The sequence below is a fragment of the Halichoerus grypus genome, chromosome 7, assembly GCF_964656455.1.
Source record: "Halichoerus grypus chromosome 7, mHalGry1.hap1.1, whole genome shotgun sequence".
In the NCBI taxonomy this organism is placed as follows: Eukaryota; Metazoa; Chordata; class Mammalia; order Carnivora; family Phocidae; genus Halichoerus; species Halichoerus grypus.
In genome coordinates, this window is record NC_135718.1 from 93,138,938 (window position 1) to 93,153,175 (window position 14,238).

General features: G+C 37.7%; 1 protein-coding gene across 1 annotated transcript in view; it reads right to left on the reverse strand.

Moving 5' to 3' along the window:
* CATSPERE (catsper channel auxiliary subunit epsilon) overlaps positions 1-14,238 on the reverse strand; it is a 205,728-nt gene that overhangs the window by 144,477 nt on the left and 47,013 nt on the right. Inside the window, exon 7 of the mRNA XM_078076866.1 lies at positions 302-326. Within this exon, the coding sequence (XP_077932992.1) occupies positions 302-326 (25 nt within the window). The remainder of the gene's footprint in view (positions 1-301; positions 327-14,238) is intronic.

Here is a 14,238-nt window from a genome sequence, read left to right on the forward strand (position 1 = left end):
TTATCATCTGTGCTCTTACATTCAAGCTGTTTTGTATATGTTATTTTGGTGGAAGCATGTGGAGAAAATCTACCCTCACACAGATATGTGGTTGGAAAAGGATAGACCTCATGGAACTCCTGAAAAGGTCTGTGGAGCTCTAGGGGTCCTCAAACCATATCTAAAATATCACTGCACTCTAAGCAAATTTTGTTGAAAAATTAGTTTGGAAAATTCTCCTTCTGGGAAACATGAAAGATTAGAGGTAAATAAGATAGTAGTGATATAGGAAGGATATATAAAATTTTTAAAAAACTTTTACCTGGGTTAAATTGTGAAAGAAATTTCTGTTGGGAAAAAGAGGAATCATATTTTAGTAAACAGCACACTAAATATTAGTTTGAATATTCCACTTTCAATATACATATTCCTAAGTTCTTCCATATTCTCCTTATATTCTATTACAGATATATAAACAAATACTAAATGTTAAAAAAGCTACATATGTCTATAATTAAACAGAACTATTGATTCTCACATGTCATCATGTGTCAAAGGGCTGAGAGGCTTGAATCTGCATTCTGCCTTAACAATACTACAAGTTCATATAGCTAAAGTTGCATGAGTATTAATCTTTAAAAATGTGACATGATCATTTTGCCTAAGAAAACCTGTAGTGTTTACATGCTGTAATTTATGTCAAATACAAGTTCATTAATTAGCAATGCAGGGCGCCTGGGTGGCTCAGTTGGTTAAGCGACTGCCTTCGGCTCAGGTCATGATCCTGGAGTCTTGGGATCGAGTCCCGCATCGGGCTCCCTGCTCGGCAGGGAGTCTGCTTCTCCCTCTGACCCTCCTCCCTCTCATGCTCTCTGTCTCTCATTCTCTCTCTCTCAAATAAATAAATAAAATCTTAAAAAAAAAAAAAAAATTAGCAATGCAAATCCTTTATTAATCAGCCTGTCAATGTAAATTTTCTGAAAGGGACAACATTCATTTGTATGTTAAGGTGCATGTTTTTTAGAAAGTGATTTTTTTTTTCATTTAAAGATATCTATATTTTCTTTATCATATAATCCATAAAAGTCAATGCCTCAGGACTCTTTTATTGGCCGATTGCTGCACAATGCCCAGTACATTATTATATGTAAAACAAATGAAGATATTTCAGGAACCAGTAAATATGTATGCAGTGAATGTCTGAGACCCATATAAGGAAAACAAAATTTCATACATTCAACCTGATTTTAGAAAAAAAATGAAAATAAGTACTATAAATCTTTTTTTAAGATTTTTTTTTATTTGACAGAGAGAGAGAGAGAGAGAGAGCGCTCACAAGCAGGGGGAGTGGCAGGCAGAGGGACAGGGAGAAGCAGGCTCTCCACAGAGCAGGGGGAGCCCGATGTTGGGCTTGATCCCAGGACCCTGGGATCATGACCTGAGCCAAAGGCAGATGCTTAACCGACCGAGCCACCCAGGTGCCCCAGTACTATAAATCTTGATAGGCAAATGTGCTAAGAGTTCACAAAGTACTAAGTTGATCAAAAAGATCCATAGCTCCAGGGCTGGTATGTCTGCCCTGTGTTATGCTACTTGCCAGAGGTGCAGGAAATAAGAACAGAAGTGAAAACTGAATTACTTATCTGGAAAGGAATATTTAAAGGCAAAAGGAGAAATGTACTGATAATATGAGAAAGCTTTATTTAGTATTAATACTAAAAAGCTTATAAAAAGTAACCTTGTAGAGAGATAGTATCAGCTGATGTTAAAGTAATAACCTTGATTCCCATGGATGATTAGCAACATTCTGTTGGATCTTTATCAGTTTGCTTGGCGTCCTTGAATTGGTACACAGACTGAAGTGTAGAATAAGAGGGTCAAGGAAAGAAACCTGAATGGAGCTAACATTTAAGGTAAGGACAGATCATAAAAAGCCAAAGAAAGAAACTGGGAAAGGATCATCATAGAAATAGAAGAAGCTGATGTCACCAAGATGGTGCAGTAGAGAAGCCAGCCTCTGTGCCCCCACAAAAATCAATAATTAGACAGCTATCTACAAACAAACAGTTCTGGAGCGCTCAAGAGTCAACTTAAGAAACTTCAACATAGTGGAACAAAAACCCAAGAACAACTGCACAAAAGAGGAAGGAAGAATGCTTCATTTTTTCCATATCCCCCCATCTACTGAGCTGGCACTGCTCAGCGCCAAGAGGGAAACCACCAGCTAGAGAATTCCCTTCTCCAGAAAAGGGAACGCAGGGAGAGGGACCAGCTTCCCCAGTCTTTCTGGGTATTGCATGAAGGACCTGCTTTTGTTTCACCCCACCCAGGGACCAGCAAACCTAAGATGTATAGAGATGACTAGGAACAAGGAAGAAGGGCAGGGGTTACCAGTATCAGCCACACAGTAGGAGCAACCAGGGTTCCCAGTGACCTGCTCTTTAGAGAGGACCTGGCAGCTTTCACCACAGAAGAAACAATTGATCAGTATAGTCACCATGGACCCCTGCAGATTTCACTAGTTTTTACCCCACAGGTTTATGCATTTGCAGATGCCAGCTGCCTGTGTCCCTTCCCATTCCCCTCCCCTCACTCCTGTCAGAGAATGGGATCCACACAGGCAGCTAGCCCCAGCCTCTGCAGCTGTGCAAGTGCAAGATGCAGCCCAGAACCCCACAGCTGACCTCCACCCCCTTGTGGGTGCTTGGGGCTAGCTTCTCCAAATGTGTACCTATAGGCCCCCCAGCCCGACTTCCATTACTTGCTCTGCTACCATGAGCATGTCTGTGGCAAGACCCCGCAGCAATGGGAATATATCCCAATGGCCAAGGCTCTCAAAGCTGTTTGTGAGCCCAGACATGGCCCAGTCTACTATCACTGGCCTCCATTGCTGTTCTTGCATCTATGGTGAGACATCACAGTCAGGGCTCCTATAGCTGCTAGTGTGCCTGCATTCAGCCTGGCCCTTGCCCTCAACACTATGTGTGTGTCTGAAACTGACCTCTGCCAGTACACTGAAAACTACAGCAGGCCCCCACAACTGAGTATGTGCACACCACTGGCTTGGGCCACTATGACTTCCTGCTCTGGTCCCTAGTCACTGGACCTGGAGGAGCTGCTTAGAACCCTAACAGCCCTTGCAGTGACTATGGACACTACACAGCACTTGCCCGATACCACACAGCTGTTGATGTTATGGACTCCAGTGGCCTGAGCTAATGAGACATCATGCCTCCCTGAACCCAAAGATGCCACATGCCCCTGAGGTGCCTTACATCATGAGACCTGGGGTCATAGCACACTCTACCCCAAGGTAAAGGTTTTCCTTAGCAAAGTTAGTCTTCCAAAATTTGGAAGAGGTGACTGCTTCTTCAAATATGTAGATACTTATGTGAGGCTAAAGGGAACATGAAGAATCAGGGAATCTTGACACCACCAAAGGCACACAGTATATTCCAGTAATGAAGCCCCCAAAATGGAGATAAATACCCTAAAAAGGAATCAAAACAATGGTTCTAAAGATGCCCAGAGAGCTACAAGAGAACAAAGATCAACAATTTAATGAAATCAGAAAAACAATAGAAGAACAAAATGAGAATTTCAAAGATAGAAAACATTAAAAAAAAAAACACAGAAATTTTGGAGCTAAGGAATACAATGACTACATTGAAGAATTTACAGGAGAGCTCCAACAGAAGCCTGGATCAAACAGAAGAAAGAATCAGTGAACTCAAAGGCAGATCATTTGTAATTACCCAGTTCAGAAAATAAAAAATAAAAAAATAAAAAGGAATGACCAAAGCCTGTGAGACTTATGGGATACCATTAAGAGAAACAATCTATGTATCACTGGGGTCCTAGAAAGAGTAAAGGAGAAACTTAGAAACTTAAAGATAAAATGGCTGAGAACTTCCTAAACCTAGGGAAAGATTTGATATTTGATATTCAAGTTCATAAAGCTGTCACCCCAAAATTACAATCTAAAATGATCTTCTCCACAACCATTATAATAAAACTGTCTAAAACCAAAGATAAGAAGGGAGTTTTTAAAGCAGCAGGAGAAAAAAAAAAAAATCCTCTCATACAAAGGAATCCCCCTTAGGTGAACAGTTGATTTCTCAGCAGAAACCTTACAGGTCAGGAGAGTGTGAGATAAAATATTCAAAGTGCTAAAAGAAAAAATTGTCAACCAAGAACACTTTACCAGTAAATCTTTCCTTTGGAAATGAAGGCAAGATGAAGACTTTCCCAAACAAATAAAAGTTGAGGGGGTTTATCACTACTAGAATTTCCTTACAAGAAATGCTGAAACAGTTCTTTAAGCCAAAATAAAAGGCTTCTAATAAGTAAAAAGAAAACATGAAAATACATAACACACTAGTAAAGGTAAGTATATGATGAGATTCTGAATAAGTTAATATTGTAACAAGGTGGTGTGTTAGCCACTTACCTTTAGTATAAATGTTAAAGGACAAAATTATTAAAAACAGTTATAGCTAAAATAATTTGGTAACAGATTCACAACATAAAGAGATGTAGAGTTCTGGGAAGATGGCAGAGTTGGAGGATCCTGAGCTCACTAAATCCCACAGAAACACTGACATTAACAGCCATATGAGTGCAACTAATACAGAAAGCGACCCAAAGACTAGCAGAACAGACTTTCCACAGTTAATCACAGAGAGGAGGCCACACTGAAAAGGGTAGAAGGGGCAGAAACATGGTTGGGAACCCAACACTCTGGTGAGATTAACCACAAACGGGAGGAACATCACAAGCATGGAGAAGCAAGAGCATCAGACTCCACACCAGGCACCCCAGGTATTGGGGACCCAAACTGGGAAGACGAGTAACCATGATATTTGGCCCTAAAAACTGGTGGGGCTCAATTTCATGAGTTTTTATAATCAATAGGGCTTAATTCTGAATACTATAAAAATCAGTGGGCTTAGCTCCAGGAGATCCAGAGGGCAATAGGAAACTGAATCCCCACCCTTAAAAAGTCAGCATAATAAATAACCCAGCCACAATATAGCATAGAAGCAGCAATTTGGAAAGGGCCTGAGGTATATGGCAGATTTATTTACTGAGGTGTAGATTTATTTACTAATCTCAGAATGTGTGCTGGAGCAGCAGGGAGAATCTTCAGGAGACTTCTCCAAGAACAAAAGAGGTGGCAGGCACCATTTCTCTGCCCCCTGCCAGCCTGGACAGCTGAAACTTGTGGGAAATGGCATGAACACAATCCACATATCTTGCCAACACTGCATGCTCCGCCTCCACGCTCTCCTGCGTGTCCACCCCATCCAACCTACCCCACTTAGCAGGTGTCCCTTCAAAGTAGCTCCTGCCACATCCCTACTACTTGCAAAAGTAGTCTTGGCAGGGACAAGTGGCTCTCCAAAGTGACTCCAGCCTTGCAGAGAGGGGAAGATAACCAAACACACACACACACACACACACACACACACACACACACACACAAACACACACACACACACACACACCAGTGTTCCCATAGTCCCAGCAGCTGAACCTTGTAGCTGGCAGTGTAGAGTGAGTTCCCTGCTGGTCGGTGTCACTGCAGTTCCAGCATACATACTTGGGGCAGGCATCTGGTCTGACTATGACCTTACTCAGCAACAAAAAACTCTCAGGGACAGCACAGGAAGAAAGCCCTACAGTTCAATGTGACTGTAGCACACGCAGACAGACTGGGGGCAACTTTTGAGTCTCACTGCCAACTCCACCAACCAACTAAAGCCTCCCAAGGCATAGGCAGGGAGATCACCCTGCAGGTTGGTGCAAGCGCAGCCCCAGCAAATGGAATGGGGGCAGGCATCTGGTCTAACTGCCAGATCCACCCACCAATGAAGGCCTTTTGGGACAAGGCAGGGAGGGTGCCCTGTAGGTTGGTGAGACTGCAGCTGAGGACAGGCATCTGCTCTGACTTCTGAAACTGCCGAACTGCAAGCGCATAGTGGCTCCAGATTGGTCCCTTAATAGCACAGGCACTAAATCCCACCAGGTGCACCCACAAAAGGCAAAAGTGAGCCAATGCAGCTGACTGGACTGAAGGCAAATGTGACTTAGCCACAGCAGTAGCCACAACAGTAGGGCATACAAAACCCACATGGGAGACACCCCTGACGTGCCTGGTTCTGGTGAACCTAATGGCAACCACAAATCAAAAACCCTTAATAAATACACAATAAATAAAGAGAAAGGAATCCAAGCATATCACTGAAGAAAGCCATCAAAATACAGGGGAATTGAGCAAAAGAAAAAGAAAGGAACCAAGAGGAACTACAAAAACAACCATAAAACAAATAACAAGATGGCAATAAGTACACACCTAACAGTGGTTATTTAAATGTAAAAAAAGTAAGTGCTCCAATCGTTTGTGTCAAAAGACATAGGGTGACTGAACAGATTAAAAGTAAGATGTATCTATATGCTACCTACAATAGACTCACTTCAGAACTCTAGACACATGCAGATTGAAAGTGAAGGGATAGAAAAACATTTATCATGCAAATGGAAGTGAAAAGAAAGCTGAGGTGGCAATATTTACATCAAACGAAATAGACTTTAAAACCAAGACTAACAAGGGGCACCTGGGTGGCTCAGTCAGTTAAATGTCTACCTTTGGCTCAGGCCATGATCCCAGGGTCCTGGGATCAAGTCCCGCCTCAGGCTCCCTGCTTGGTGGGGAGCCTGCTTCTCCCTCTCCCTCTGCCTGCCGCTCCCCCTGTTTGTGCTCTCTCTCTCTGTCAAATAAATAAATAAAATCTAAAAACAAACAAACAAACAAACAAACAAACAAAAAAACCCCAAAGACTAACAAGAGAGAAAGAAGGACATGGCATAATGATAGAGGGAACAATGCAACAAGAGGACATAACAACTGTAAATATTTATGCACCCAATATGGGAGCACCTAAATATATAAAGCAACTATTAAGACATAAAGGATGAAATTGACAGTAACACAATAACAGTAGGGGACCTTAACACCTCATTTCAATGGATAGATCATAGAGACAGAAAATCAACAAGGAAACAGTGGCTTTGAATTACACTTTAAACCAGATGGACCTAACAGATATTCAGAACATTCCATTTAAAAGCAGCAGAATACCCATTCTTTTCAAGAGCCCATTACACATTTTACAAAATCGATCACATGTTAGACAGAAAAACAAGTCCCAATAAATTAAAAAAGACTGAAATCATATCATGCATTTTTCCTGGACACAATGGTATGTATGAAACTAGAAATGAATCACAAGAAAAGATCTGAAAAGGACACAAATACATGGAGGCTAAATAACATTCTAGTGAACAATAAATAAATGGTTCAAGGAAGAAATCAAAGAGGAAATAAAAAAATACAAGGAGATGAATAAAAATGAAAACACAATGGTCCAAAATCTTTGAGATGCAGCAAAAGCCGTTCTAATAAAGGCCTAACTCAAAAATACGAGAGATCCCAAATAAACAAGCTAACCTTACACTTAAGGGAGCTAGAAAAAGAACAAAGCCCAAAGCCAGTAGAAGAAAGAAAAATAATAAAGATTAGAGCAGAATTAAATGAAATCAAGACCAAAAAAAAAAAAAAAAAAAAAACCCACAATAGAATGGATCAATAAAACCAGGAGCCGGTTCTTTGAAAAGATCAACCAAATTGACAAACCTTTAGCTGGACTCATCAAAAAGAGAGAGAGAGAGACAGACAGACACACACACATACAGAGAGAAAGAGATTGAGGGAGAGAGAGAGATTGAGGGAGAGAGATTGAGAGAGAGAGAGAGAAAGAGAACTGAAAATCAGAAATAAAAGAGGAGAAAGATCAACATCATAGAAATACAAACAATTATAAGAGAACATTATGAAAAATTACATGCCAACAAATTGTACAATCTAGAAGGAATGGATAAATTCCTAGAAACATAACCCTTCCAAAACTGAATCAAGAAAAGATAGACAATTTCAACAGACTGATTACTAGCAATGTAATTGAATTGGTAATCAGAAAACTACCCTCCAAAAAACAAAAGTCCACAAACAGATAGCTTCACAGGTAAATTCTACCAAACATTTAAAGAAGAAGTAATACCTATTCTTCTCAAACTATTCCAAAAAATAGAAAAGGAAGGAAAGCTTCCAAATTCATTCTATGAGGCCAGCATTGCCCTGATAACAAAACAGATAAAGTCACTATAAGAAAAAAAGAGAACTACAGGCCAATATCTCTGATCACAGATGTAAAAATTATCAACAAAATATCAGCAAAACAAATCCAACAATGCATTTAAATAATCATTCACCGTGATCAAGTGGGATTTATTCCTGGGATGCAAAGGTGGTTCGTTATTCACAAATAATGACAAATCACATTAACAAGAGAAAGGATAAAAACCCATATCATCATCTCAACTGATGCAGAAAAAGCATTTGACAAGTATAACATTCATTCATGATAAAAACTAGGTTTAGAGGGAACATACCTCAGCAAAATAAAGGTCATATATTAAAAACCTGTAGCTAACATCATACTCAATGGCGAAAAACTGAGAGCTTTCCCTCCAGGGTCAGGTCCAAGGTCAGGAACAAGACAAGGATGTCCACTCTCATTGTTTTTATTCAACATAGTACTAGAAGTTCTAGCCACAGCAATCAGACAAGAAAAAGAAATAAAAGGCACACAAATTAGGAAAGAAGAAGTAAAACTATCAATATTTCCCAACGATATGACACTATAATATAGTAAATCCTAAAGACTCCACCAAAAACTACTAGACCTGATAAGTGAATTCAGTGAACTTTCAGGATACAAAATTAATATACAGAAATCTGTTGCATTTCTATATCCTACTAATGAAACAGCAGAAAGAGAAATTAGGAAAATAATCCCATTTATAATTACACCAAAAAGAATAAAATACCTAAGAATAAACTTAGCCAAGGAGATGAAAGACCTATGCTCTGAAAACTGTAAAACACTGATGAAAGAAATTGAAGAGGACACAAACAAATGGAAAGATAGTCCATATTCATGGATTGGGAGAACCAATATTGTTAAAATGTCCATACTACCCAAAGCAATCTACAGATTTAATGCAATCACTATCAAAATACCAACAGCATTTTCCACAGAACCAGAGCAAATAATCCTAAAATTTGTATGGAACCACAAAAGACCCCGAACAGTCAAAGCAATCTTGAGATAGAACAACAAAGGTGGAGGTATCACAATTTCAGATTTCAAGATATCCTACAGAGTGATAGTAATCAAAACAGTATGGTATAGGCACAAAAATAGACACAAAGAGCAATAGAACAGAATTGACATCCTAGAAATAAACCCATACTTTTATGGTCAATTAATCTACGACAAAAGATGCTAAAATATACAATGCAGAAAGGACAGTCTTTTCAATAAACAGTGCTGGGGAAACTGGACAGCTACATATAGAAGAATGAAACCAGACCACTTTCTTATACCATGCACAAAAATAAACTCAAAATGGATTAAAGACCTAAATGTGAGATCTGAAACCATAAAACTCCTAGAAGAAAACACAGGCAGTAATTTCTTATCATCAGTAGAAACATTTTCCTAGATATGTCTCCTCAGTTGGGGGAAACAAAAGCAAAATTAAACTATTGAGATTACATCAAAGTAAAAAGCTTTGACACAGCAAAGGAAACCATCAACAAAATAAGGCAACCTACTGAATAAGAGAAGATATCTGCAATGTATATATCCAGTAACAGGTTAATATCCAAAATACACAAAGAACTTACACAACTCAACACCGTAAAAACTGAAATAATCCAGTTAAAAAATGAGCAGAGGACCCAAGTAGATATTTTTCCAAAGAAGACATATGGATGGCCAATGGAGACATGAAAAGATGTTCAACATCATTAATCATCAGGGAAATGCAAATCAAAACCAAGTGAGATATTGCCTCACATCTGTCAGAATGGCTAGAATAAAAAACACAACAAATAATAAGTGTTAGGATGTGGAGGAACAGTGTCATGCACTGTTGATGGGAATGCAAATTGGTGCAGCCCTTCTGAGATAAAGAATGGAGGTTCCTCAAAAAATTTAAACATAGAATTACCACATCATCCAGTAATTCTACTGCTGGGTATTTACCCAAAGAAAAGGAAATCATTAATTTGAAAAGATATATGCACCCATATGTTTATTGCAGTATTATTTACAATAGCCAGAATATGGAAGCAGCCCAAGTGTCCATCCATAGATATGGTATATTTATATAACAGATTAGTACTCAGCTATAAAAATGAAATAAAATCTTGCCATTTGTAACAACATGGGTGGACATAGAGAGTATAATGCTAAGTGAAATAAGTCAGTCAGAGAAAGACAAATATCATATGATTTCACTCACATGTGCTATTTAAGAAACAAACAAGCAAAGAAAAAAAAGAGACAAAAACCAGACTCTTAAATATAGAGAACAAACCGATGGTTGCCAGGGGGAGGGGCATTAAGAGTACACTTATCTTGATGAGCACTGCGAATGTATAGAATTATTGAATCATTATAGTGTACACCTGAAGCTAATATAACACTGTATGTTAATTATATTTGAATAAAAAAATAAACATAAAAATACACTAAAAATTTTAAAGAGATGTAAACTGTGACAGAAAAACATAAAATATGGGGTGGGGAAATAAAATGGTAGAGTTTTGTATGTGATGGAAGGTAAGCTGCTATCAGCCCCAAATAGACAGATGTTTCAAGTAAGCCAAAGGGAAACCACAGCGAAAAGAAAACAAAACAAAACCCAGCTATCATAGGTACACACAAGATAAAGGGAAGGGAATCAAAGTATACCATTGTGGAAAATCATTAATTTACAAAGGGACAGCAAGAGAGGAAGAAAAGAGCAGAGGAATACAAAAGAGCAGGGAAATGATTAATAAAATGGAATTGGTAAGTCCTTACCTAACAATAATCACTTTTAATGTAAATGGATTAAATTCTCCAATCAAAAGGTATAGAATGGCTGCATGTATAAAAAATAAGACCCCATTATATGCTGCTTATAAAAGACTCACTTTAGCTTCAAGGACATATATAGGCTCAAAGTGAAGGGATAGAAAAAGACAGCTCATGCAAGTGGAAACCAAAATAGAGTGGGGTAGCTATATTTACATCAGACAAAATAGATTATAAGTTAAAAAGTTTAATAAGAGACAAAGAAAGTAATTATGTAATAATAAAGAAGCCAATTCCTCAAGAGGATATAACAGTTGTAAATATGTATGCTCCCAACATCAGAGCACCATACATTAAGCAAATTCTAACAGATCTGAAGGGAGCAATACACAATAATATAATAATAGTAGGGGACTTCAGTACTCCATTTTCAACAATGGATAGATCATCTAGATAGATAATCAATAAGGGAAAGTTGGCCTTGAACCATAGTTTAGACCAAATGGACCTAACAGACATATACACAATATTCCATCCAACAGCAACAGAATACACATTCTTCTCGAGCACACATGGAACATTCCCCAGGATAGATCAAATGTTAGGTTAAAAAAAACAAGTCTTAGAAAATTTTAAAATATTGAAATCATACATCTTTTATGACCACAATAGTACAAAACTAGATCAGTAACAAGAGGAAAACTGGAAAATTCACAAATATGTGGACATTAAACAACACACTGAACAACTAATGAATCAAAGATGAAATCAAAAGGAAATTCAAAAAATATCTTGAAACGAATGGAAAAGAAAACACAATCTAACAAACTTATGGGATGCAAAAAATTAGTTCAAGAAGAGGCATTTAGTGTGGTAAATACCCATGCTAAGGAAAAAGAAAGATCTAAAGTAATCAACCTAACTTTATACTTCAAGGAACTAGAAAAAGAAGAACAAGCTAAGCCCAAAGTAGCAGAAAAATGGAAATAACAAAGATCAGAGCAGAAATAAATGGAGACCAGAAAAATAATAGAAAAGACGAACAAACCTAAGAATTGTTTTTTGAAAAGATAAACAAAATTGGTGAAACTTTAACTAGATTAAGGAAAAAGAATACTCAAACTACTAAAATCAGAAATGAAAGTGTAGACATTACTACAAATTCTACAGAAAAGCAGATGACCATAAGAGACTACTATGAACAATTATAGACCAATATACTTGACAATCTAGAAGAAAGAAATAAATTACTAAAAAGATATCATCTACCAAGACTAAATCAGGAGGAAGTAGAACATCTGACAGACTAATAATGAGTCAGGGATTGAATCAGTAAGCACAAATCTTTCATCAAAGAAAAGCCCAGGAATAGATGGCTTCACTAGTAAATTCTATCAAATATTTCAAGAAGAATTAATGACAATCCTTTTCAAACTCTTCCAAAAAACTGAAGAGGAGGAAACTCCAAAACTCATTTCATAAGGCCAGCATTACCCTGATATGAATCAGAAAAGGACACTACAAGAAATGATGATGAATAGATGCGAAAATTCTCAACAACATACTAGTAAACTGAATTCAACAGCATATTGAAAGGATCATACATGATGATCAAATGAAATGTATTTCTGGATGAAAGGATGGTTCAGCATATACAGATCAATAAATGTGATACACCACATTAATAGAATGAAAGGTAAAATCATATGATCATCTCAAAACATGCAGAAAAACATTTGACAAAATACAACATCCTTTCTTAATAAAAACTCTCAACAAATTGGGTATAGAGAGAACATATCTCAACATAATAATGGTGATATATGCAAGCCCACAGCTAACATTATAGCCAATGGTGAAAGGTTGAAAATTTTCCTCTAAGATCAAGAACAAGACTAGAGTTCCCACTCTCACCACTCCTATTCAACGCAGTATAGGAAATCTTAACCAGAGCTATCAGGCAAGAAAAAGAAATAAAAGGCATCCAAATCAGAAAGGGAGAAGGAAAATTGTCTCTGCTTGCTGATATGATCTTATATATAGAAAATCCTAAAGACTCCACCAAGAAACTGTTAAAAATAATCAAGTTCAGTAAAGTTGAAGCATATGAAATCAACATGCAGAAATAAGTTGTGTTTCTATACACTAACAATAAACAATCTGAAAAAGGGGAAGAAAACAATTCCATTTACAATAGCATCAAAAACAATAAAATACTTAGTAGCAAGTTTAACCAAGGAAGTGAAAGATCTCTACACCAAAAACTATGACATTGATAAAAAGAAATTGAAGATGACCCAAATAAATGGAAATATATCCCATGTTCATGGATCAGGAGAGTTAGTATCACAGTATTCATACTACCCAAAACCTATAGATTCAATAAAATCTCTATCAAATTTCCAGTGGCTTTTTTCCCCACAGAAACAGAAGAAACAATTCTAAAATGTGTATGGAGCCACTGAAGACCCCAAATACCCAATATTCACAAAACATATATATGACATAGGACTTGTATAAAGGAATACTACAAATTAATGGTAAAAGGACAAACAACCCAATCAAAAACTAGGTAAAAGACTTGAACATATAATTTGCAAAAGGTCATTTGGGAGTGGTCAATAAGCTCATGAAAAACACTCAACATCATTAGTCATCAAGGAAATGCAAATATAAACAACAATGACTGGGACTTCATCAAGATAAAAAGCTTCTGCACAGGGGCACCTGGGTGGCTCAGATGGTTAAGCGTCTGCCTTCAGCTCAGGTCATGATCTCTGGGTCCTGGGATCAAGCCCCACTTCTCCCTCTCCCTCTACTGTTCCCCCTGCTTATGCTCTCTCGCTCTGTCAAATAAATAAATAAAATCTTAAAAAAAAAAATCATCTGCACAGTGAAGGAAACAATCAACAAAACTGAAAGACAACCTATGGAATGGGAGAAGATATTTGCAAATGACATATCTGATAAAGGGTTAGTATCCAAAATCTATAAAGAACTTATGAAACTCAACAACTCAAAATAAATAATCCAGTTAAGAAATGGGCAGAAGATATGAACAGACATTTTTCCAAGGAAGACCTATAGATGGCTAACAGACACGTGAAAAGATGCTCAACATCACTCATCATCAAGGAAATACAAATCAAAACCACGATGAGATATACCTCACACCTGTCAGAATGGCTAAAACTAACAACACAGGAAACAACAGAAGTTGACAAAGATGGGTAGAAAGGGGAACACTCATACACTCTGGGTGGAAATGCAA